Consider the following 27,240-nt stretch of genomic DNA (forward strand, 5'->3'; position numbering starts at 1 on the left):
TGTTGAGGATTTTGGCATCTATGTTCATGAGGGATATTGCCCTGTAATTCTCTTTCATTGTGTTGTCTTTACTTGGTTTTGGTATTAGGGTGATGCTGGCTTCATAGAATGAGCCTGGAAGTGTTCCTTCCTCTTGAATTTTTTGGAATAGTCTGAGGAGGATAGGTTTTAGTTCTTGAATGTTTGGTAAAACTCCCCTGTGAAACCGTCTGGTCCTGGGCTTTTGTTTGCTGGAATCTTTCTGATGACTGCTTCAGTTTCTACCATAGTTATTGGCCTGTTGAGATTTTTAGATTCTTCGTGATTGAGTTTTGGAATGTTGTATTTTACTAGGAATATGTCTATTTTCCTCCAGATTGTCTAGTTTGTTGGAGTAGAGTTGTCCAAAGTACTTTTTAACAATCATTTGTATTTCTGTAGGGTCTGTTGTTATTTCGCCTCTATCATTTCTGATTTTGTTTATTTGGGTCCTCTCTCTTTGCTTCTTGGTGAGCCTGGCTAGAGGTTCATCAATCTTGTTTATCCTTTCGAAGAACCAGCTCTTGGTTTCATTGATTTTATGTATTGTTTTTTTGGTCTCTATGTCATTTATTTCTGCTCTAATCTTTATTATCTCATTCCTTCTGTTCACTCTGGGCTTTTCTTGTTGCTCTCTTTCTAATTCTTTGAGATGTAGAGTTAGATGATTTACTACGATTTTTTCTTGTTTTTTGAGGTAGGCCTGAAGAGCTATAAACTTCCCTCTCAGGACTGCTTTAATGAGTATTACTTAAAGTATACTCATCCTTAGGTTTTGGATTTGTGTTTTCATTGTCATTAGTTTCCAGGATGTTTTTAATTTCTTCTTTGATCTCATTGGTAACCCAATCAATATTTAATAACATGGTATTCAGCTTCCAATTGTTTGAGTGTTTTGGGTTGTTTTTATTGTAGTTTATTTCTAATATTATGCCATTGTGGTCTGAGAAGATGCTTGGTATGATTTCAATCTTCTTGAATTTGGGAAGACTTTGCTTGTGACCCAATATGTGGTCTATTTTTTAATATGTCCCATGTGCACTTGAGAAGAACGTATATTCCTTGGCTTTGTGGTGAAATATTCTGAAGATGTCAATTAAGTCCATCTGATCTAGTGAGTCATTTAGGATTTCTGTTTCTTTGCTGATTTTTTGTCTAGAGGATTTATTCAGTGATGTCAGTGGTGTATTAAAGTCCTTTACTATGATTGTATTGTTGTCGATCTCTCCTTTGATATCTTCCAGGACTTTTTTTATGTATTTGGGTGCTCCAGCACTGGGTGCATATATGTTTATCAGGGTTATATCCTCTGGTTGTATCGATCACTTTAGTATTATGAAGTGTCCTTCCTTATCTCTTGTTATGGCCTTCACTTTGAGGTCTATTTTATCTGATATAAATATTGCTACCCCAGCTTTTTTTTCATTTCCGTTTGCCTGAAAGATATTTTTCCATCACTTCACTTTCAGTCTGTCTGAGTCCCTTCTTCTGAGGTGGGTCTCTTGTAGACAGCAAATATATGGGTCATGCTTTTTTATCCATTCAGCCATTCGATGTCTTTTGGTTGGAGCATTTAGACCATTTCCATTTAAAGTTATTATTGAAAGGTACTTGTTTGTAGCCATTTCTTTTTGTATGTGGCTGTTTTCTTTCTTAGCTTTTTATTTCTTCTTTTTACACCAGTCCCTTTAGCATTTCTTGCATTGCTGGCTTGGTGGTGATAAACTCCCTTAGCCTTTTTTTGTCTGTGAAGCTTCTTATTTTCCTTTCAATTTTGAATGATAGCCTTGCTGGATAGAGTATTCTTGGACTTAGCATCACTTTGCATCACTTTGTAAATTTCCGTCCATTCTTTTCTGGCCTGATGTGTTTCTGTTGAGAAATCATTTGATAATCTAATGGGAGATCCCTTGTATGTAACTTTGCGTCTCTCTCTTGCAGCCTTTAAGATTCTCTCTTTGTCCTGAACATTTGCCATGGTGATTATGATGTGTCTTGGTGTGGGTCTTTTGGGGTTCATCTTGTTTGGGACTCTCTGTGCTTGTATGACTTTTTTCTTCCCCACCTCAGGAAAGTTTTCTGATATTATTTCTTCAAATAGGTTTTCTAACCCTTGTTCCTCTTTCTGTTGTTCTGGCACCCCTATTATTCATATGTTGTTTCATTTCATGTTGTCTCATAGCTTTCTTAGGCTCTCCTCCTGTCTTTTAATTTTTTTTCTCCAATTGCAGTTCAGTTTGGGTGTGTTTTGCTTCCCTGTCTTCTAATTCGCTAATTTGGTCCTCCACTTCTCCTAGTCTACTGTTGAAACATTCAATGGTATTTTTTATTGCAACTATATCACTCTTCATTTCTTCTTGATTCTTACATAAGTTATTAATTTTTTTCATCCATTTCTTCTTGATTCTTGCAGAAGTTGTTGATTTTTTCTTTCATCCAGTTTATGCACTCTAGGACCCTTAATCTGAATTCTTTTTCTGACATGTTACATGCCTCTGTTTCACTTAGCTGCTTTCCTGGGTAGTCCTCCTTTTCTTTCCTTTGGGGGTTTCTTTGTCTACCCATGTTTGATCTCACCGACAGATCTAGATGTTGAGTTGTTCATGGGCTGCTCCTTGGGTGGCAGTGGCTCCTCTGGCTGCGGTTGTTCCTCAGGCAGTTGTAGTAGCAGCTGCTCCTCAGTTGGCAGCAGCTCCTCTGGTGGGTGCTGTTCACAGCCGTAGTGGCTCCTCTGGCTGGTTGGGGGAGGCTTTTCACACATCTGCTGTTCCTCAGACAGAGGGTTTGCTGATCACGAGGCTGCTGTTCCTTGGATGGGGGCAGGCTACACATGCAGCTGCTAATCCTTTAAATGGGGGGGGACAACTCACGTGGCTGCTGTTTCTTGAATGGGGGCTGGCTGCACGCTGCTGTTGTTCCTCTAATGTGTTGGGCTGCTTATGGGGCTACTGCTCCTTGGACTTGGACAGGTTGATTGCAAGTCTGCTGCTCCTCGGACGGGGGTGGGTTGCTTACGCGGCTGGTCTTCTGACGGGATTGAGCTGCACGGGTGGCTGCTGCTCCTCGGGTGGGGACCGGCCACTCACCCGTCTGCTGCTTGTCGGACAGGTGCAAGCTGTGTGTGGCTCTGCTCCTCGGACCGGTGCATGCTGTGCAGGGCTGCCGCTCCTCGGACATGGGCGGTCTTCTCGTGTGGCTGCTGCTCCTCGGACTGGTGCAGGCTGCGGGCTGTGCACAGCTGCTGCTCCTTGGATGGGGGCAGGCTGCGCAAGGCTGCCGCTCCTCAGACATAGGCAGACTGCTCATGTGGCTGCTGCTCCTTGGACGGGTCGGACTGCTCGCGTGATTCCTGCTCCTCGGACGGGGGAGCAGGCTGCTCACACAGCTGCTGCTCCTTGGACAGGGGCAGGCCACATGAGGCTGCTGCTCTTAGGCCTGGGGCAGGCTGCTCACGGGTCTGATGCTCCTTGGACAGGAGCATGCTGCTCACATGTCTGTTGCTAACGTGGTTGCAGTGCCCTGGACTAAAGCGTTGGGCGGTCAGAGGGGAGCGTGCTTCAGAACTCACAGGAACCTGCGCCCGGGGTGGCTGGAGACTCAGTGACTTTCCTCCGGCTCTGGCCACTCCCTTGCTCTCAGTTCATCTCTCCAGGGCTAGAGCTTTCCTGACCACCCAGACTGTGAAAAGCGTTCTACTCAGAAGGGAATGCTAAACTAAAATATTTAAAAACTTTTTAAATTCTATTTCATTCTGTAGATGGGAAAAATCTTGTTACTTTCCTAAGTTAGAGGTCACTTCACCTAAGAATTAGCCACTTCAGGGGCTGAGTAAAGTCCTAAACTGAAGGCCAGTTAACTAGGTCATCTTTGAGCAGGTAGAATCAGTATAGGTACAGAGAAGATGAACTTAGAATAAAAGGCTTCCAAAATAAAACACTCCAGACATTTTTATTAGATGGACTTCAACTCAGATGACGTATTTCCTTAATTCCTATTGAGACTCTGAGCCTACCATGTTTCACTTTGAGTTTATGCCTCTCCAGCCAACATTGCTAGACAAGGAATTGAAACTCACAGATTCAATAAGAATCACAGTCTAACTAACTTGGTTCTTGGATAACACAAAAATCAAACTTTCTATGCAGAAGTACATATTTAGTATTAATTTACTGTTGAAAAACTATTAAGATAGATTGATTATTAAATTTAAAATGCATTTTTAAAGTAAAGTACTGTCTTAGGAATCACATTTCAAAATATGACAATGTAGTATGTTTATATCAGTATTAAGATCTTTTTTAAAATATATTTTTTATTGATTTCAGAGAGGAAGGGAGCGGTAGCAAGAGATAGAAACATCAATGATGAGAGAGAATCATTGATTGGCTGCCTCCTGCACACTCCCTACTGGGGATCGAGCCCTCAAGCCCTTGACCAGTATCGAACCAGGGACCCTTCAGTCCATAGGCCAACACTCTATCCACTGAGCCAAACCAGGTAGGGCAGAATTAGGATCTTTGATTCTATTTCATCATCATGGAATCTGAGACTTTAATGGTGTCTTAGAAATCCCCTCAGCTAGCCCAGTCAATGTGGCTGAGTTGGTTCCATGCACTGAGAGGTCACAGGTTTGATTCCCAGTCAGGGCACTTCATGAGTTACGGAATCGATCTCCAGTAAGGGGGTGTGCAGGAGGCAGCTGATCCAATGTTTCTCTCTCTCCCTCTCCCTTCCTCTCTCTCTAAAAATCAATTTTTTAAAAAAGGAAATGTCCTTATCTAATCATTGATTTTACTTTCCTTCCACTGATATGCCTGAACTTGGGGAGACATAGACACTTCCCTCAAGGATGTCAGTCTAAAGCAGTGATTCTCAACCTGAGTATCATTTCTCTATAGAAGTATTATCAGCCTGGCCGGCATGGCTCAGTGCTTGAGCGTCAACCTATGAACCAGGAGGTCACGGTTTGATTCCCGGTCAGGGAACATGCCCCGGTTATGGGCTCGATCCCCAGTGCAGGGTGTGCAAGAGGCAGCCAAGCAGTGATTCTCTCTCATCATTGATTTTTCTCTCTCTCTCTCTCTCTCCCTTCCTCTCTGAAATCAATAAAAATATATTTTTTAACAAAGAAGTATATCAGATTCTCTGCAAAAAGCTATTATTTTGAAAAACATTTAATGTAATTTTTAAATGTAATGCCCATTATTTTTATGATATAACTATATAAATAAAGATGTACCAAGAAATTGGGGGTGAGGGGTAATTGTAAAGGAGTATAAAGTCCAAAGAGAGGTTGATTGATTTTTTTTTTAATGGAAGAGATTATAGTGTTTTGCTACTGATAAGAATGATCTGTACAAAAGAGAAAACTAATGTAAAAGGGGGATGGGAAAGCTACTAGAGCCACAGCCTTAAATAAACAGAAGGGATACTAGCATACAAGTATAAGGGCTGGCCTGAGATGGGAGCATGGACAGTTCATCAGAAGGAGCAAGAGTGAAGGCAGAACATGAAAGTACAGGTATGGTAAGTGGGTTTCTGTTAAGGTGGGAGTATGTGGAAGTTCTTTTCTATCATATTCTCAGTGAAATAGAGAGCAAGGTCATAAGGTAAGAGTGAAGAGGGGATAGAAGATGCTGGCAGTTTAAGGAAAAATAGGAAAGAATAAAAATGAACATTATTAAGCAAGGCTGCCATAGGCTGTGGAATGCACAGCTCCAAGTGGTGTTATTTATGCAGAGTGTGGTATGAATTGTGCCCCTAAAATTGTGCAATATGGTAGCCCTTTATGGAGTACACAAATACATACCTTTTGGATAAATGAAAAAGCTAATTGTGTTATATGACTGGTTTCATGCAACTTGGGATAAAATTTCAGTAATAGCATCATACTTAGATGAAAAAAAGTGCAGTATCAAAACCAACTTGAAAGTGAAGATGATATATAGTAGGACAGTTGTTTTCACATGTTTGGCTTATTTAACCACTAAAAATTTTTTGCAAAAATGTATACCCCCTTATATAATTTTAGGGTGACATCTAAAAACATTTTTTATCATTTGAAATAGTTGCAAAGGATATGTTTTCTAGCATATCCAATTGTATATATTTACTGTAATTAGTAAATATATACAATATATATTTATATTATAAAATATAAATATAAAGATTATTTTAATTCAAATTATGGAAGATGTGTGCCCCAGGGCTATACATCATGATAAGATCTGAAATAGATTGGAGAAATATCTTTTTCTTGTAGTGTGGGAGCAGGACAGGCCATTTATAGAAAAGTGTTCATATGGAAGTTGGACTCTCTTATTTTTAAAGGAAGAATATTGGTTTCTTGGGAAATATTCCTAAATATTGAGGAATATCCTTTGAAAAGTAAGAATGTCGTAAAATATACCACCACACCACAATCCTTGTTTTCAATCAGCGCAAACACGTCTCATATGAGCACATAAACTACCTACAGTGACGCTTGGGAAGAGGGTTGTAGGTAATATATAGAAATTTGAAGAAAAAATTCAGTAGGCATTTTAAAAACCATAAACAGTTCTACTGGAAAATAAATTTTTTTGGTCACTTAATATGCTACTAGCCCAGCTGTTGTGGCTTAGTGGTTGAGACTTGACCCATGAAGCAATATATTACCAGTTTGATTCCCGGTCAGGGTACATGCCCGGGTTGCTGGCTCAATCCCCAGTAGGGGCCTTGTAGGAGGCAGCCATCCATGTTTCTCTCTCATCGGTGTTTCTATCTTTACCCCTCTTTCTTCCTAGCTCTAAAATCAATGAAGACATTTAAAAAAATAAAACTAGACTTTTAAAATAAGTTGTTCTAAATCTGGTTAATCATTGCATTATAATTAGTATTTTCTTTTCACAGGGCTTCATTATTTCAAAAATGTTGTGCTAGTGGGATCTCTACAGGATCGCTATGTTCCTTATCACTCTGCCCGCATTGAAATGTGTAAAACAGCTTTAAAGGACAAACAGTCAGGTAACAAAGTACATTAGAAGTATTTTGAAGAGTTATAGCTATACTTGAGTTTTCCCAAACTTTTCTTGTAGTCACTTTCTTCTTTGTCTCATCCTTCTCTTTCCTTTTACTTCTTTATCCACCCACTGATATTAACATCCATCCTTCCTCCATTTTTCTTCCTTTCTTTGCTCCTGCCACATCAGTTGTTTTTACCAGTGAAACAGTAGTTGTTCTAATGAAATAGCTCTTTCATATAATTACAAATGCTTCTCCATTTTGCTGCCTCATAAATAATTTGTACTTTGATTTCCTCCAGATTATTGGAACTGATGATTGGGGTAATGGTCATGCTACATGTTGGTCTGTACCTCACTCCCTTTTGTACCTCAGATGGCAACAGGGAGTTGCACCACTTTATTGATAGTGACTGAGGCAGAATGTACTTATTTATTATTCTGCTATCTATACTAATAAAAGGGTAATATGCAAATTGGTCAGTATGCCCTCACAGTAATGACCAAACAGCAGGCTGCGTGGGGCGACCAGGCCGGCAAGAGGATTGGTGAGGGATGACCAAACAACTGAACAGCAGACTGCGTGGGACAACCAAGCCGGCAGGGGGGTTAGTGAGGGATGACCAAACGACTGAACAGCAGGCTGCGTGGGGCAACCAGGCCAGCGGGGCGGGCAGTGAGGGATGACCAAACAACCAAACAGCAGCCTGTGTGGGATGACCAGGCCGGCAGGGGGCGCATTTGGTGGCACCAGGCCGGCACGGGGGACAGTGAGGGGCGACCAGGTCAGCAGGGGGAGCATTTGGGGGTGACCAGGCTTGCAGGCAGGCCATGAGGGGCAACCAGGCCAGAAGGGGGGCAGTTGGGGGTGAACAGGCCTGTGGGGGGGGGGGGCAGTTAGGGTTCACTAGGCTGGCAGTGGTGCGGGGGGGGGGGCAGTTGGGGGCGATCAGGCCAACAGGCAGAGGCGGTTAGGTGTGATCAGGCTGGCAGGGGAGGCAGTTAGGGGCCATCAGACAGGCTGGCAGGGGAGGCAGTTAGGAGCCAACAGTCCCGGATTGTGAAAGGGATATCCCTGATTGAGGAGGGTGAAGGCTGGGCTGAGGGTACCCACCCACTCACTTCTCTACCCCCACCCCCACCCCCACCCCTGTGCATGAATTTCATGCACCGGGCCTCATAACAGAAGAAATCATAGCTATTTGGAGCCAGAAGGAGACTTGGGTCCTGTTTGCTCATTTTGTTACTGAGGCCCAAGATGCTAAGTGACATATCCAAAGTCACTGGTGGTTAATTATAGGCTTAGGATAAGAACTTGGTTGCCTCTGTTCCTTTTTTATAATAAGGCTAATTTTAAACAAATTCTTAAACCTTTGCTTTTCCCACATTGTGACAGTGAACAGCTTCTTTAGGCAGAGACTCTCTTAGATACATTGGTATTAGACTTGCCTAGCATAGTGCTGGCACATAGTAAGCACTCTACTCATTTAACAGATATTTTTTAGCATTTTGTGACATCAGAATAACATGTGTGTGTGTGTGTATGTATTTTTACTTCTGTCTTAGCAAGAGTCCACTTTTGGGGAAAATTTAGAAGAGGTTTAACCTTCAGATGGGTCACTAAAACTAGATAAATGTACTTTGTTTTGCCACTGGGGGACTGGGAAAATCTAATAGAGATTTGGATTCTTCCTATGTAAGAATATTTTTTAAATAGCATGGAACCAGAAATCCAACTAGCAATGAAAACTCAGAGAAGAGGTTGTCTGGGAATCTGTGTGATATTAATCTTCCTCTAAAATACTTCTCTCTCCTTTCTCTGATTGTACTTCTATATACGATTGCCTTCTCTTCATTCCTCATCTGCCTCTCCTCCAAAATGTACTACCTGCCTTTCTAAACTTTATAGGTTCCATGGATATGTGTTAGCACTCATCTATTAGTAATGTAGTAATGCATAAGCATTAAACACTGTTTTACCCCCTTATAGTGTGTGTTTTTATGTGTATGCATATCTAACTTTGATCTTTTATGCTTAGCGTGACCTCAATAAATCCATTAGAAGAATTAACCAAAAAGAGGGAGAGAGAAGCATAACTTTAGAATTAACAGCAGAACCAAGAATTAAATAAACCTTCGGAGCAAAAAAAGGATCCTCTTTGATCTTTGAGCCAAAATCACATTGTTCTTCTAACAATAGGAATTTGGCATTCTTCTCAAAATACAGGGATGGGCGAAAGTAGGTTTACAGTTATGAGTACACGAAAGCTTATTTTTGTATTATTTATTCCTTAATTCTTGTATTATTTATTCATTAATTATTGTATTATTTATTATTATTAACCTACTTTTGCCCATCCTTGTATTGTGGAAATATGTGGGGAAATGTCAACTGCTGTGGAAACTTGCTGTAGACTAAAGTTTTAAATTTTGCCTTATCAAAATGTCTCAGCATGGCTACCTTTTCATAATGATTTAATGAATCATAGGTGACTTAATGTTGAAGAAAACTATTTGCTCTGTTATATTCATTGCTTTGAATTAAAAATATCAAATTGATAAGAATAATGTATAATAAATTTGTTATTTTTACTTGGCTAAATAATGGATTCATGTTTTCCCTAAAACTGTCCCAAAAATGATAGTTAAAGGAAAATAAAACCTTTTAAAATAACATTTCTACCTTTTTTATTGAATTAATTGAGGTGACATTGATTCATAAAACCATACAGGTTTAAAGTAGACAATCTAATAAAAAATAATTTAACAAACAATAGAATCAGAAATATAAATACATAGAACAGACTGACAGCTGTCAGGGGAGGAAGGTTGGGGGGCTGGGTGGAAAAAGGTGAAGGGATTAAGCAAAAAATATATATGTGACACATAGCACAGACAACTTTTTCTACTTTAAATGGAAGTAAAGTAACTAAATTTTATAAATTATATTAAACTAGGCATAGAGCCCAGCCTGTGTGGCTCAGTGTTGGACATGAGAACCAGGAGGTCACGGTTCCATTCCCAGTGAGCAGTTGCGGGTTCGATCCCCAGGGGGGCATGCAGGAGGCAGCCAATCGGTGACTCTCTCTCATCATTTATGTTTCTATCTCTCTCTCCCTCTCCCTTCCTCTCTGAAATCAATAAATTATATATATATATATATATATATATAATTTATTGATTATATATATACACACACACACATACATATATATATAATCTTTTAAAGTTGGCATAGAATTTTTTTGAGTTAATCATGTGAACTAATTTTACTTTTTCTTTTTTTCCATAGGACAGATCTATTCAGAAATGATCCACAATTTGCTTCGCCCAATTCTGCAAAGCAAAGACTGTAATTTGGTTCGATATAATGTCATCAATGCATTGCCCAATACAGCTGACTCACTTATTGGGAGAGCTGCACATATAGCTGTTCTTGATTCAGAAATATTTTTAGAGAAATTCTTTCTGGTTGCTGCCCTCAAATATTTCCAGTAGTATAAAACATTGTTAAGAGACTTAACAATTACCTCATTCAACAATGATTCAAATAATGTATTATATTTAAACTATAGATGCTGATAAGTTCTAAGAAATATTTATACCTTTTTATATGGAAGATAATTTATATCATCCATATTTAGAGCTTTTTAAACATCAACTTTACTTTATAGGTAATATGGCTGTGCAATATTTTTTTAATTTTATCTTTTTACTTTTCTATTACTTTTTAATATATTTTGCTACATAAGTATTTCAGTGAAACTTTAAGCCCATATGTATGTCTGATTGTTTATTATTGGCTTTCCACAATCCATGTATCAGACACATTATACTAGAGGCCATGATTGCTAGAATAGCATGGGATTTTAAATTTTCTAGTATTGGGTATATTTAGTTAATTACAAATTTTACTTTTAACATTTTACTATGTTTTAACTGGAAATAAAATTATGGCTGCTAAGATATATTTTTTTGAAATCAACTCTTCAGCCCCGCCAAATGAGGTAGTTCATATATGACAATGTTATAAAAGTTTTCTACAAAAATTCATTACTATTGCTATTAAAACATATGTCATGCCTATTAAAATATATTTCTACTGGTGATTTCAACATCGTTTCTCACATTGACTTTTATTACTGGAACTTTTCATGTTCATGTTAGCAACATCTAGAGATTTTCGAATGTTTGATTGCCCTCTGCCTTGATTTAGTTGGAATTTTGTTAAATTTGGTAATGTTGCTTGAACTTTCTGACTACATTTCTTTTAACTTTTTTTCTTGGACTTCCTGTACATAATAATTAAATGTTGAAATTTATGAAATACTTTTATGAATTTAGATAATTTTTAAATATTGTTAAATTTTGTTGAACTACAGAGTAATGTAAATAAAATAATTCATGTTAAAAATGGAACAAAATAATTAACTTTACATGTTTGGTGATACAGATGCAAATGTTTTTGATATATGGAAATGATAAGTCTTTTGACTGTACTAAAGGTGCTGAATAGCATTAAATTCTCTATTTTCCTTATTATTTTACTTGCGAAAATCATAGTGCACTAAGGTGGATAGAAGGTCTGCTTGCATTATTCACCAGTTGTGATTAAACATAAGGTTTTTGTAAGTATGTATTATAAAATTGATGCATGTTTATTTTTAGCATTGTGTTACTGCCTCTGGTGTTAATAAATGAACAAATGACTAGAGGAACAGCTAAAACACTTGCTAATTGAATATATTAATTATCGACCAGCATGATTATATAACTTACAGCTTTTGTAAAGTATTTTTATAATTTACATCTTTTGCATATATTAAGTAGTTATATGGTATTTCATTGATTGCTCTCCATAAGTCTTTACTTTTTAAAAAAGTACTTGAAAATTCAATGAAATGACTAAGCAATAATATACCAAGTGCATTGTAACTGGAAAATGTAAATATATGCATTATCTACTATGTATTTTTGCCACACACATTTTTCATCTTCGCATACCTTGACCCTGAATTTGAAATGCCATGCTTATTTCTAAGTTTGAATAATCTCTTCCAGGATAATCAAAGGATTCTTCTTACTCATAATCATATAATTATATGTAAGGGTAAATTGCTCTTATAATCATAGTTGGTTGATTGGTTATTGGTTGTTTTAATACAGTTTTAAAAGCCTATCATGGTTTAAAAATCTAACAAGCTTTACTTCTGGTTCACCAGGGAAACTATCATGTGCTATTCGTCTCCAAATTCAGATTGCAGGGGTGGGGTGGGGGAATGATTATCTGAAACAGAATGATTGACTCTTAGAGATTCAAGCATATTAAAACACTAGAGGCCTGGTGCACGAAATCCATGCACTCGGGGGTCCCTCAGCCCGGCCTGCGCCCTCTCGCAGTCTGGGAGCAGGCCTAAGCTGTCAGTTGGACATCCTTAGTGCTGCCACAGGGGCGGGAGTAGCTCCTGCCACTGCCACTGTGCTCACCAGCTGTGAGCCCAGCTTCTGGCTGAGCGGGACTACCCCTCTGGGAGCTCACTGACCACCAGGGGGCAGCTCCTGCATTGAGTGTCTGCCCCCTGGTGGTCAGTGTGTGTCATAGCAACCAGTCGTTCCACTGTCAGGCCAAAACCGGCTCTCTGATATTCCCCAAGGGGTCCCAGATTACAAGAGGGTGCAGGCTAGGCCAAGGAGCCCCATCGGTGCATGATCAGGGCTGGGGAGGGACTGCGGGAGGGAACCAGGTCTTGTCTGGCCCATCTTGCTCAGTCCCGATCTGCCGGACCCCAGCAGCAATCTACCGGTCAGAGCGTCTGCCCCCTGATGGTCAGTACATGTCATAGTGACTGGTCAACTGGTCGACTATCTTCCCCTGGTGGTCAGTGCATGTCATAGCTAGCGGTTGAGCAGCCTTAACATATCATTAGCATATTACACTTGGATTGGTTGAACAGACAACCGGACACTTAGTATATTAGGCTTTTATTATAGGCTATACCAATATGAATTCTTGGTTGGAGCAACAAAAAATATGATAAACTTTTTTTTTTATATATATATATATATTATTGATTTTTTACAGAGAGGAAGGGAGAGAGAGATAGTTAGAAACATCGACGGGAGAGAAACATCGATCAGCCGCCTCCTGCACACCTCCCACTGGGGATGTGCCCGCAACCAAGGTACATGCCCTTGACCGGAATCGAACCTGGGACCCTTCAGTCCGCAGGCTCTATCCACTGAGCCAAACCGGTTTCGGCAAAAATATGATAAACTTTTAAGAAGAAAAATTTTTCAGTGGAAGAATATTAGGCAGCTCTCAGAATTGATGGAAAGGCTGGAGAACCAGCCCTGGTAAACAGTAGAAAATAAAGGAAGGTACTAGTACAGGGGTGGGCAAACTTTTTGACTCGAGGGCCACAATGGGTTCTTAAACTGGACCGGAGGGCCGGAACAAAAGCATGGATGGAGTGTTTGTGTGAACTAATATAAGTTCAAAGTAAACATCATTACATAAAAGGGTATGGTCTTTTTTTTTTTTTTTTAGTTTTATTCATTTCAAACGGGCCGGATCCGGCCCGCGGGCCGTAGTTTGCCCATGGCTGTACTAGTAGATGAGCAAAATCAGAGCCATGTTCCAACCTCAAAAAGAGCTGGAAGTTTTTTATATTTTTGATGGCATTGATGCCTCTGAAAACTGGATTCCAGGCACTGCTGATACGTATCACTCATTCCAGATTCAAAGTCTAGTGGGAATGTCCAACTGACCAGGCTTAGTCTTGTGCCATCATACAGGCTGTCAGACATCAAAGACAGCAAGTATATCTGACCTCAGCTTCCACAGAAGATGGGACATTTCTCCTACCAAGGTTTACCAAACAGATGAAATGCACTTGATGACTCAGCACCAAATATAAAAACTTGTCACATGTCTACTATAGTCCATTCCATCTCCTTGTCTTTCCAGCATCTACATATACCATTCTTCCCATATTTACACATTTAAAATGCTTCCTCCTAACAATACTATTATCCTTCTGCCATTTTTAAGTCCAGGATCTCAGTGATGTCCATTTCTCCTCTGGTTCTATAATCTTGTCTCAATAGTTTTCAATCTATAGACAAAATTGTAACCTAATGACCACTGCCACCAGTATCTATACTAATAAAAGGGTAATATGCTAGTTAGACCAGGAGACGGGTTATCTTCAGACCGTCTGACTTCCAGAGGAAGCCACAATGGTGGGGGCCGAGGCAGAGGCAGTTAGGGGCCATGAGGCCAGCAGGGGAGGGCATTTGGGGGCCATGAGGCCAGGAGGGGAAGACGGGGATGATGAAGCCGGCAGGGGAGGGCAGTTGGGGATTGTCTATAGTAATAAAAGGGTAATATGCTAATCAGACCAGAGGTCCTTGCAGACAAAGCTATGGTGGCAGGGCCAAGGCAGAGGTGGTTAGGGATGATCAGGCTGGCAGGGGAGAGCAATTAGGGCAGTGGTAGGCAAACTGCTGCTCACGAGCCACATGCAGCTCTTTAGCCCCTTGAGTGTGGCTCTTCCACAAAATACCATGTGCGGGCGCTCACGTACAGTGCAATTGAGAGCCTTTTTTGAGCAATCAGACCAAAACATTCTTATGCTTTGGGGCCATTATGAGAGGTCCAATTCCACAGAAGTATTCCAAAGCCTCTTCCCAGTCCCTTACCACTCGACTAACTCAGTGCCCAGGAAATGTTTTTTTTTGTTTTTTTTTTTTATTATTATTATTAGTTAAGGTATTACAAATGTGTTCTCATCCCCCCCATTAACCCCCAACCTCCCCCACACACACAAACTCATGCTCCCATCCCCCCGTTGTCCATGTCCATTGGTTTGGCTTATATACATGTATACAAGTCCTTCGGTTGATCTCTTCCCCTTACCCCTGCCCTCCCCTACTTTCCTTCTGGGGATTGATAGCCTGATCGCTGTTTCTCAGTCTTTGGGTCTGTCCCTTTTCATCTGTCTATGTTGTTCTCTATAATCCACAAATGAGTGAGATCATGTGGTATTTATCTTTCTCTGACTGAAGTGCCCAGGAAATGTTATATCTCCATCCAGGCAAAGTGTATAAGAGAATGTTCTGCCCTCTAGGAGGATTTTTTTTTTTTCTTTCTCACTGCTGTTTCTAAGGGTCTCTCACAAATGGGTCTTTAAAAGCCAAAGCCAGTCCCTTACCAGCTGGGTCAGTACATTGAGCAAAGCTGTCTGTAATCCAGCTTTGAATTTTTTTCTCACACAGGGAAACTCCTTGTTAAACAGTAGATATGAGCTCAGGGTCAAAAGTATGCTAATGAAAATTGGCTGTGGTTTGTTTGTTTGGGGAGGGGGGGCTCTGGCCCTGTTCTGTATACACCACTTCCTCTCCGTAAAAAAACTTATCTAAAAGGACCAGATAACGCCCAGTTCATGATGAGAAACTCAGATTGCATAGCCACCTGATGTCACGTGGTCAAATTCTGGAGACTTCCACTGTAATTCTGTAAAGACTTCCAGCTTGGCCAGTGTGGCTCAGTGGTTGAGCGCCGACCCATGCACCAAGAGGTCGCTGGTTCCATTCCTGGTCTGGACACATCTCCCCCCCACCCACCCCCTCTCCATGTTGCGGGCTCCACCCCCAATAGGGAGCATGCAGGAGGCAGCCCATGGATGATGTTTCTCTCTGCCATCTATGTTTCTCTCTCTCTCCCTTTCTCTCTAAAATAAAATAAGTAAAAATTTAAAAAGACTTCCACGGGTTACATGAAGCCTCCTGATCTGCCACAAATGCTCCCAACAAATTGGAACTATTGGAATGTAAGGGGCCAATTGGCAGGACTCCTTTCACAGCAGCCTGGACAGATGGAAAGCTTTTTCTTGCTCTGCACGTCACTCAAAACTCATCTTTCAGGTCATCTGGTCAATGAGTGACGAATTAGGAGTTCACTAAACAATAGATGAGAAAGAGAGAGAGAGAGAGAGAGAGAGAGAGAGAGAGAGAACTGAGGGAGTAGAGAGTAAAAGATGCTCAGTCTTCGTATACTATAAAAGATCTTCCAAGAGACCTTGTCCCTCAGATTTAGATATTAAACGAAATGATTCCCTCATCCCACTTCAGCCAGGATTTGGGGGTTGAATTCACACGGGCTTCAGAGTAATTTTGGTCATTCGTGCTTCCTGCGCTCCTTTGTCTACAAAAAGCCTGAGCCAAGAGCTCTGATGCCCAACGCGGGGAGGACGGAAGCCCCGCCCCACGAGGAGCCCCGCCCACCCACGGAGGCCCCGCCCACCCGGCACACGCAGTCCCGCCTCCCACCGGAGGCCCAGAAACGACATTGCGGCCCGCCGGGAGTCTGCGCCATGGCGGTCGCGGGGTTTGTAGGTCGCGCTCCGGCTACAGCGTGGAGAACGGCAAGTAAGGCACCCGGCCCAGGAGCCAGGGTCGCGGGCAGGGGCGCCGGCGCCGCAAGGAAGGCCTCCCGCAGGGGAAGCCGCGTGTGTCGAGGGGTTTGCGGGTGCAGGAGGTCGCCGAGCTCCTCGGTCACTCCGCTCGGCCACGAGCGCCTTGGCCTAGGCAGGTGCCGTGCGGGGACCTCAGGGTGGGACTGGAGCTGGAAGAGCCCCAGGCCCTTCCCACCGGCCACCTGCTTCCTTCGGCCGCTGCTCTGACCGGGAAGGGCCGGCAGCACACGTTCCTGGTGGGGTGTTGGGGAACTTGCGCAGCGCACTCGACTCTGATGCTTGTGGCACAAATGGAAAAGTGAGCCCTTTGGGAATGGGAGTCATTCGTGTATTTATTTACATCACAAAGAATTTGTGCAGTTTACACTATGAAAAACATTGGAAAAGTGCAGAAGTGGGCCAAAGGCAAATAAGCATAACAAAAATTAGATGAAGCTAGGAATTGTTAATACAGAGAAAGTATGTATACTTTCAGTAAAAACCAATACTTCTTAATCCCTTTGGGTTGGAAATGTTCTCATTACAGACTTAACCCACAGAGTGTGCTAAGCATGGTTTTACCTTAGGACATCTGGGGGAAATTGTGTTGTGTACATTGAAAACAGGATTACTGCCCCTCATACTCGTGGGTCCCAGGTTCCTATGGAGTTGGTTTTCCTTTCTGTAATCATTTCTCCCCAAGCATATTATTTGTTAAAGAGTAAAAATTTTAAATGGTCCAGAATGAATAATATAAAAAGTTAAAGTCCCACGTTATCCAAACTCCAAGGTAATAACACTAACATTTTGTTGTGTCCATACAACAACCTTTTTTCACTAGTGTTAAAAACTTATGAAGCATTTGATACCAAAAGATTATACAACACGTGTAAGTTATGAAGCAAAGCCAACATTTACAAACCCATTGTCCAGTTTAAGAAGTAGAATATTTCTATTGCCAAGCAACTTCCTGTGTGCTGCTTCCGGGTGAAGATGTGTAACTTTGCATGTTTTTTATCTTTATAGAAATGGCTTCACACCATTTTTATTTTATTTTGCTGCTTTTTTCAACTGTGTATTTTGAGATTCATCCATAGTGATGTTAGAGGTTGCTCAACTGTGAAAATATCTCATATGTTCTTCCATTCTCCTCAATGAGCATTTGGATAATTCTAGAAACACCAGGTTTGGTTGCTACACATTCTTATGTGTTATGGGTGCCCTCATGCAAGGAATGGAATTCCTGGAACGTATTGTATAGGGCTCTTCAGTTTTACAGTCCGATGCCAGTTATAAAGGCATTCATTGTCCATTCTTACTGGCAGCTTACACTTCTACCAGCAGTATATGAGTTCCTGTTGCTCCACATACTTGCCAACACTTGATATCATCAGAAATTTTCATTTTTGTGTGATTCTAGGATGCTGAAATAGTATCTTACTGCAATTTTGCTTTCCTATTGTTAGAGGAATTAAAAATCTTTTAAAATTTTGTTCTCTTTGTTCTGAAATATCTTTATTTTCTTCATAGATTATTTGTCTTATTTATATTTTTCACATATATTTGAATACTAAACCTTTTTTAGTTATGTAAGTGGCAAGTAGCTCAGTTTGTGGGCTCTTTTTGTCACTCGTATGGTGTCTCTTTTTTTAAGTCATGTAAGACAGTAGACAGAATACAGTAATGAATCTGTATGTGCAATCACTCAGCTTCAAAAGTGATTGATTCATAATTTTGTTTTCATCTTGTAATCCTTTTGTTTATTGTCAGTGCTTTGTGATCTTGTCTAATAAAGCCTTTTCTACCCTAAAGTCATAAAGTATTTTTTTATAATTTCTTCTGAAAGGTCTATAGTTTTGTTTTTTATATTTAAACTTTTTTTTTTTTTAACCAGGAATTGATTTTTGTGTATGGTGTAAGGCAGGAAACCAATCTCATTTTTTTCATAGCAGTAACCAGTTGTCCCAGGACCCTTTCTCGCACTCTATATTGCCAGTTATCATAAATCAAGTTTACATATAGCCCTAGCTAGTTTTGCTCAGTGGATAGAGCATCGGCCTGTAGACTGCAGGGTCCTGGGCTCAATTCTGGTCAAGGGCACATACCCAGGTTGCAGGCTGGGGGGTGCGCAGGAGGCAGCGGATCAGTGATTCTCTCTCATTGTTGATGTTTCTCTCCCTCTCCCTTCCTCTCTGAAATCAATAAAAATATATTAAAAAAATAAGTTCCTAATTTAAATAAATAAATACATCAAATTTACATTATATATATTATATATGTACTTCATATACATAATATATGTGTATTATGTATATAATCCTCTATAATAATAAAAGCATAATATGCTAATTAACCAGATGTCATTCTGGAAGAAGCTGGGGCCAGAGGGAAGCCTGGGTCCTGGGTGCCAGAGGGAAGCTGGTGCCGGCAGCCGGTGGAAGGAAGGCCTTCTCTTGCACAAATTTTGTGCATTGGGCCTCTAGTATGTATGTATGTATGTATGTATGTATGTATGTATGTATGTGTGTGTGTGTATTCATGGGTTTATTTCTTTGGCTCTCTTTTCAGTTTCATTACTCTGACTATTCATGTACTGATGCCACCTGCCTTTAATAACCGTACCTTTGTAATTAATCTTGATATCTAGTAGGGTAAGTCCTCCCGTCTTGATTTTCAGAAGTGTCTATTCTTGGGTATCTGCTTTTCATATAAACTTCTTTTTAAAAATAAATAAATAAAATTCCTGTTGGGATTTGATTAATACTGCTCAATATTTTATGGTTTTTATTATTTTAAAAAATATTTATTGTTGAAAGTATTATGAATGTCCCCTTTTTTTTGCTCCATTTGCCGCTTCTAGCCCGGACCCATCTCCCACTCCAGGCCTGAATTCACCACACTATTGTCTTTGTCCATGGGTTATGCATATGTGCCTGTAAGTTATTTGGTTAATCTCTTCCCATCTACCCGCGCACCCTGTCTTACTTCTGAGATTCCACAGTCTGTTCCATGCTTCTATGTCTCTGAATCTATTTTGTTCTTCAGTTTATTTTGTTCTTTTTTTTTTAGGAAATGTTTTCTTTTTATTATTATTATTAGTTAAGGTATTACAAATGTGTCCTCATCCCCCCCATTAACCCCTAACCTCCCCCTCCCCCATATTTTGTTCTTTAGATTCCACATATGAGTGAGATCAGGTGATTCTTGTCTTTTTCTGACTGGCTTATTTTGCTTAACATAATACCCTCCAGGTCCTCCATGCTGTCTTAAAGGGTAAGAGATCTTCCTTTTTAAAGACTGCTGCATAGTATTCCATAATGTAAATGTACCACAGCTTTTTAAAATATATATATTTGTATTGATTTCAGAGAGAAGAGAGAGGGAGAGAGAGATAGAAACATCAATGATGAGAGAGAATCATTGAACGGCTGCCTCCTACACCCCTCATATTGGAGATCAAGCCCGCAACCCAGGCATGTGCCCTGACCAGGAATAAAAGTATATTTTAAAAAATATTTTGAAGATTTCCTTCCACTCTCTCCTATCTTGTAATGTTTCTATTGAGCAATCTGATGATAGTTTAACAGGGTTTTCGTTGAACGGTACAGTCTTGTTTTTGCTGGCTGCTTTGAGAATTCTTTCTTTGTCATTAATTTTTGACAGTTTGAATAAAATGTGTCTTGGAAAACATCTTTTTGCATTGCTATAATTAGGTGTTCCATTAGGTTCCTCTATTTGAAGTCCAGTTCTTTCCATGGGCTTGGGAAATTCTCATCAACTATTTCTTTTAGTAGGCTCTCTGTTCCCTTCTTCTTTTCTTCTCCTTCTGATATACCTATTACCCTTACGTTGCTTCCTCTGATGTAGTGAGATGGAGTGCTTTCATTCAAAAAACAAAACAAAAAACCTCTTAGTTCTCTCTCTTCATCTTCCTGGGTCATTGCTAGGTTTCTCTCTTTAAGGTTGTTAATTCTCTCTTCTATCTGAACTGCTCTATTTCCAGTGCTCTCTCATACATTCCTCATTTCATTTATTGAGTTCTCCGGCTCCAGAATTTTTGGGATTCTGTGAGACTTTCATGAGAAATGGATTGAAAAAGTATTTCTCCTCAGAGAATTTGCTTCTGCTTTGCCATATGTCTGAGAGCACTTCAACTTGGGTCCTCTTTACAGTAAGATGCTCCTCTTGGCAGGGGGAGGGGGTGGGGGGGAGGGGTTGTGCCATGCAGATAGTTTATAATCAGGAATAAACAAAGATGTGGTCATTCAGTGGCTTCAAAATATCAAGAGGGGCTTCTTTTTCTGCATCTCCATTCAGCACCGATACTGATATGGACATGTTTCCTTCCTTAACCATTTTCTTCATTAACTGGAGGTTTTCTTCTAGTCCCTTGGCCTTTGACCAGCAGCATGAGCAACACGTGGGAGCTTGTTAAAGTGCAGATCTCAGGTTCCACCCAGACCTACTCAGAATCTGCATTTTAACCAGATCCCCCAGGATGTTTATGTGTTTTTACCCATAAATCTTCTGGCTCCTTTTCTTTTCTCAGAGCGTGAGCTTCCCTGAGGGCTGGCCTCTATTTCCCAAGCTCTAGTGGAGAAAAAGACATAGACTATGTAATAGTTTAAGTGTGTTTACCTCATTGGACTGTTTTTTTATTTTTTTATTATTTACTTTCTTAAAGGCTCTTTCTCTGATTTGGAAGTTTTTTGTATATATTTTACTTTTTCAGGTGTTTTATAGCTATATGGCTTTAGCATCTTAATTTATCAAATTCCTGAAAACAGAAGTTCTAAAAAGTTGTTTTTCTTCATCCTCACTAGAGGATATGTCTAGTTTGCAAGTCTTTTACTTCTCCTTTGTATTAAGGAGAGGACCAAGCTGCTGTAGTAACAGTGAGAACAGGCAGGGCCACTCTGCTTTGACAGTAAATATTTCTTGCTTTACTAAGGGATCCAGGTTCTTTTCATCTTGTTGCTCCCCCGTTTGTAAGGCAGTACCAACAGTCAGCCAATATGCAACAGTAGAGTTTTGCTAGTTATTTACAAGTTGTGTGTCTTCTGATCGATTGGACACATGTTCTGGTAAGCAGTGTCTAGAATTAGTTAAATATTTTTAAGTGTCGCCCTGGCCTGGGATTTGTTCTCTCTTATGTGGTTGAAGCTGGGTCACGGAGGGAATGGGGAAAGAAATCCAGGGCAATCAGCTTGTTGCAAAATTGAAGCCACCTAAAATGTGCACACTTCACTTTCAGTCTCAGCCCTGTGGTCACATTTGGACACATGGCTGCTTGCCCAGAGGGGTCCCTGGGAAATGTGATCTCTAAATGCCTGGGCTGGTCATTAGCAAGGGAAGTGAGTGGGAGTCCTAGAACTAAACGGGAGAAGGGAAACGTGGCTATTTTGGATATTTAGCAGTCTCTACCACATCTACCTAATGTCACTTTTTTAGAAAATGATTTCGTTTATATTGAACAAAATTACTGTAAAATCAAGACAGTTATACCTGTCTCATCAGATTATTGAGGCTTAAATAAGGTATCTTTTCAGCTGCTAGGACAATGCCTGGCACAGAGGCATCTAACACAGCTTTTACTTTTATTATAGTTAGTATATTTGCATCACTTAAGAGGTAAAATTTTTAGCCTCAGATTTTTATCTATATTATAATTGGTAGCCAGGGATGTATTCTGTGACATTTTTATGATTTTGCATAAATGTAGAAATTCTACAGATTTAGAACATACCAAAATTATGTTTTATCATTTCAGGCTTTCATTTAAGAGACTTTTTAAAAATTTGCAACAACAACCAAACCTAAAACAAGAAGTGCTGATTTTAAAATATATTTTTATTGATTTCAGAGAGGAAGGGAGAGGGAGAGGCAGAGAGAGATAGAAACATCAATGACGAGAGAGAATAATTGGCTGGCTGCCTCCAGCACGCCCCCTGCTGGGGATGGAGCCCAAAACCTGGGCGTGTGCCCTTGACCGGAATCGAACCTGGGACCCTTCAGTCCACAGGCTGATGCTCTATCCACTGAGCAAAACCAGCTAGAGGGCAAGAAGTGCTGATTGTATTGTGATGAGTTGAGCCGGAGCACACAGTTTCGAGTGGCTACTTGTATGTATTAAGTACTAGATAATTTTTAGGCTTCAAAGTGAGTTTTTTATTGTACAATAAAATATACTTAATTAGCAACAAAATGCAGAGACTACTTATTAGCCAAAGTAAATGTAAAATCTGTCCACATTTAGAATCTTAATATGTAATTGTTGAATTCTCCTTTCTGTATATCTGTATTATTACTGAACTGTCTTTCTTGCTTTACTGATTAGTGAGAGATTTATTGATGAATAGATATCTGGCCATCAGGTGATGGACAGAAGTTTCTATTATAGAGACTGCATAAACTTGCTAAATTGGATATAAGGTCAAATTATAAAGAAACCTATATTTCAGATAACATGACTAATTGATTTTTATATCCTGTTATTTGGACTGAGAAAGTCCTTCAGTTGTGCATTTTCAATGTGTTTTCTAGATAGTCAGCCATTATAAACCAAGATGAGATTATTATATGAAACATATTAATATAATCAGAAATTCAGATTTGTATGTTTTCCATTTAATTTCTAAATAAAAATAAATGCTGTCTTATAAGATACTATTACAGGTTTTTTCTCTTTAGTCTTTTAGTATATGTTTAACTAAGTTTCTTATGAGGAGAAAAGAAAAATAAAATATACCTTAGATATTGGAGTTTGGACACAAAATAGTCTGTACTCTAAATCAATAAATAAGTAAAAATTTTAAATAGATAAGTGTATTTATTTACTTTAATATGTACAGAAATTTTTTTGGTTCACAGAATTTTTCTCAGCCAATTAGTATCATAAATATGAAGTATTTTATATTAGTGACCATGTAGATGGAAGGAAACTATATTAATTCTGCAGATCATTGCCATATCTTTATTAAAATACTAATAAGTTAATGAATGCAGCCCTAGCTGGTTTGGCTCAGTGGATAGAGTGTCAGCCTGTGGACTGAAGGGTCCCAGGTTTGATTCTGGTCAAGGACACATGCCTGGGTTGCGGGCTCGATCCCCAGTGTGGGGCATGCAGGAGGCAGCCAATCAGTGATTCTCTGTCATCATTGATGTTTCTATATATCTCTCCCTCTCTCCCTCCCTCTCTGAAATCAATAAAAATATATTTTTTTTAAAAAGTTAATAAATGCATCTGCCTGATACATTTAAAAAATTTTAGGAATAGAGGCCCATGATTAGAATCTACACTCATAAAAGAGAAAGATGCAAATTGACCATACCTTCATGACGCCCACCAGCCAATCAGGAGTGAGTATGCAAATCAACCCAACAAAGTTCCATGCCGCTCCGGGCCTCTGGGCATCGTGGGAAGGCTCCGGGCCAGAACGAAGGCAGAAAAGTGGCTCCAGCTGGAGCAAAGGTGGTGCTGGCAGCCAGGGGAAGGAAGGCCCATTCTTGCATGAATCTTCGTGCATCAGGCCTCTAGTGTACCTATAAGACTACAAAAATACAGTCTCTTGTGACTTCTAGAGATTTCAATATTAAGTATTATAATTGAGAAATTCACACTAATTAGTTATTCAGAATGATCTGATTCTTGGCATTGCTTCAGACAGGAATCAGTGTTTAAAACTGATTCTACTATTTTGAAAATGGTTAACCAGCTTATTTCAAAGCTCTTCTTTTCACACTGATAACATTGGTTGGCTCCAAGGAAAGGAAATGGCTGTCTGGAAGATATGGACCGAGGGAAGAATTTTCACTGTGTGTCTGTTGTAATGTACCCCGCGAATCACAGAAGGACGCCTCAAGCAGTCGAATTAAAGAGTCACGTTTATTGCAATCTGGGACTATGAGGGGTCATTCCCAAATCTCATAGTAACCATTTAGTCACAGTTCCAGGATTATATAGGCAAAAAAATCACACAGGTATTGATTACATCTCAGGGTTTGGAATGAGGCACCTGGCTCGCAAAAAAGCAGATTACAGAAGCAGAATTAAGCATGTTAATTACAGTTTCGGTTCTCGGGGCCACTGAATTGACAGAAATACATTATCTAGAGCCCTTGGGTAACCTGGGTTAAACTTAGACATGTTATCTAAATTACAGTTTTGGGTCTCCGGATCACTGAGTTAATAAAAACACGTTATCTAGAGCCCTCAGGTCTCCTGACCACTGAGTTGTCAGGACAATTTAGAGTAATTATGCTGTTCTGGTCTCGGGACCACTGAGTCAGCTGGAACGCACCACCTGGGGCCACTAAAACAATTTAGGGTAATTGTGCTGTCCTGTTTCCCAGGTACAGAAGAATGTGCTTCGATAACCAGTAAGATCACAATTAATGGGATAGTCATTCAATCAATAAGGCATTCAATCGAAATGGATGATTTATACAATTCAGAAAATCAAAATAACCTGTTCATTGTTAAACAAAGCAAATAGGTACCATACTTCATGTCCTTTTGTACTTTATGAACTTTGACAAATGTGAATGTATAAACTAAAAATAAAGTAAAATTACTAAATTTTTAAAACAGAATAAATGAACAGCTTTTATTTTTCCACTATCATCACTCTGCTAGGATCCCCCCTTCTGTGTCATTCTTTGAGGAATACAAGTTCTTCTCAAGGAGAAAAGTCTGAGCCTATCAAACAACCCCTTAAGAAGTCAAAGTTACCACAAGGTCGTTTTGATGCACCAGAAGATGATACCCATTTAGAGAAAGAACCACTGACCAGTAAGTACAGTAAAGCTGCTCACATTTCAAGACTGCATGGTAGCTTAGTCATGGTGTCTAGCCTCCTAACTGCATAACTGTGCAACCTTGTCTTCAAAATTGACCATCATGCTTTTCCTATCTCTATTGACTGCTTTGTTCACATCTTCTTCAGAATTTCCAGATGATGTTAATCCTGTTACCAAAGAAAGAGGTGGACCCAAGGGCCCGGAACCTACCCGATATGGAGATTGGGAACGAAAAGGACGCTGTATTGATTTTTAAGCCACATATTCTTTAATCTCATTATCTTTTTCTGAATACATACATCTGAATTAACTTATTTCTGATTATTTTCTTTGTGCATATCCTTTAATCTTCTAATTTCTATAATGTATGTAAAAGTATATATGATGGCCTTGGAAGAAAATATGCTGCTATAAGTGAGGATGGGGAAATATTTCTGCATTAACACATTAATTTTAACTTAAATGTATTGGGGTATATAAGTGATGATTAGAATTGTACCTCTTTCATCATGTCTTAGTTTAATCAGCTGCTTATAAAATGCAAATGTAAATAAAGCAACTTTTAAAAAACGATTGTATTGCCTTGTGCTAGATGATATTGACTTTTTAAATGTGAGTTAAGTAGTGCATTATATTTGAGAAAGCCACAGTAATAACAGAAAGTTTTTAACTTGGAGCCAAATTACTTGGGTACAAATCCTGGTTCTACTACTTACTAGCTATGTGACCTTGGGTAAGTTATTTAACTTCTCTATTTTAGTGTCTGTATATGTAAGTTGGAGATAAAATTAGTTCCAGGTCAGCATGCAGCCTCTTTGCTTGTTCCTATATCACTGTCTCCAAAATGGCTGTCACTGGCTGCCTGCTTTTCCTTTATCTAAATCAACAGCAGTGTTTCTACCTCTTCAGTGGTCTCTGATCATTGTTTCTTTCACACCCTTGGCAACATTAACACTCTTGATGGCCTCTTTATGTTTTAAAATTGTGCTAATCTTTTATTTCCCCAGCATTCTCTCCTTTGTTGCCTGAGAGACACTTTATCATGCTGAGGTATCAGTTTGAAAGGGTTGTCAGATAATCGAGACATTTTTTCTGTGAACAACTTGGTTGAGAACAGAATTGTTGCCCTGGCTGGTTTGGCTCAGTGGAAAAAGCGTCGGCATGTGGACTGAAGGGTCCCGGGTTCGATTCTGGTCAAGGGCATGTACCTTCTTTGCGGGCATACCCCCAGTGGGGGGTGTGCAGGAGGCAGCTTATCGATGTTTCTCTCTCATTGATGTCTCAAACTCTCTATTCCTCTCTCCATTCCTCTCTGTAAAAAAAAAAAAAATCAATAAAATATATTTTTTTAAAAAGAGAACGGAATTGTTCAATATAGGAGACATTCGAAAAGTGAGGTTTGACTGTACTTGAATTGAAATTGTTTTATATGAGTATAAATAGTATTAAAAAGTCACCGGTTGGAAAATTAGTGATTATTTGCATAGGTGAACTGATGAAATATACATTCATTTGTGAAACATAAAATTCAAGTACAGAGGGCAAATATGAGAAAGGCCGTGCAATAGAATAGACCAGCTTAGTCAGTTCTGATGACTCAATAGGTCCTACCCCTGTGGCCTTTGGATAACTAACAGGGTCAGGAGAAGTCAAGTCCAGTTTACAGATTTGAAGGAAGGATGGGAACTACTGGGCCTCCCTTAAGGCCTCCTTTGCTGTTCTATGGCCTCACTCAGCCACAGGGATTGGGCTTTCAACCCTCAGGCTACACTTAAATTAGGAAGAAAGGGCTTGCAAAGCCTATAGAAGACAAAATGCAGTGGACTGATTATTTGTGTGTTATGAATCAAGTGCAATGAGAAGATTGTAGGGAGACCTTTTTAAAGAGAATAAACTTTTTAAAAGTGTATCCTCACCCTGGCTGGTTTGGCTCAGTAGATAGAGCTTTGGCCTGCGGACTGAAGGGT

The 27,240-nt window shown here is 39.8% G+C and overlaps 2 protein-coding genes across 2 annotated transcripts in view; both read left to right on the forward strand.

The window, feature by feature from the left end:
• Nucleotides 1–11,988, forward strand: part of FAM135A (family with sequence similarity 135 member A) — a 102,378-nt gene extending 90,390 nt beyond the window's left edge. The window contains exons 19-20 of the mRNA XM_081094484.1: nt 6,910–7,023; nt 10,312–11,988. Coding sequence (XP_080950610.1) covers nt 6,910–7,023; nt 10,312–10,517 — 320 coding nt within the window. The 3' untranslated portion in view covers nt 10,518–11,988. The remainder of the gene's footprint in view (nt 1–6,909; nt 7,024–10,311) is intronic.
• Nucleotides 11,989–16,351: 4,363 nt separating this feature from the next.
• SDHAF4 (succinate dehydrogenase complex assembly factor 4) lies at nt 16,352–26,629 on the forward strand. Its single transcript, XM_081094487.1, has 3 exons — nt 16,352–16,448; nt 25,110–25,265; nt 25,420–26,629. Exons 1-3 carry the CDS (start codon nt 16,394–16,396, stop codon nt 25,527–25,529), a joined length of 321 nt encoding a protein of 106 aa, XP_080950613.1. The 5' UTR covers nt 16,352–16,393; the 3' UTR covers nt 25,530–26,629.
• Nucleotides 26,630–27,240: the final 611 nt, after the last annotated feature.

Source organism: Myotis nattereri, assembly GCF_964212035.1.
Source record: "Myotis nattereri genome assembly, chromosome: 6".
NCBI classification, from domain to species: Eukaryota; Metazoa; Chordata; class Mammalia; order Chiroptera; family Vespertilionidae; genus Myotis; species Myotis nattereri.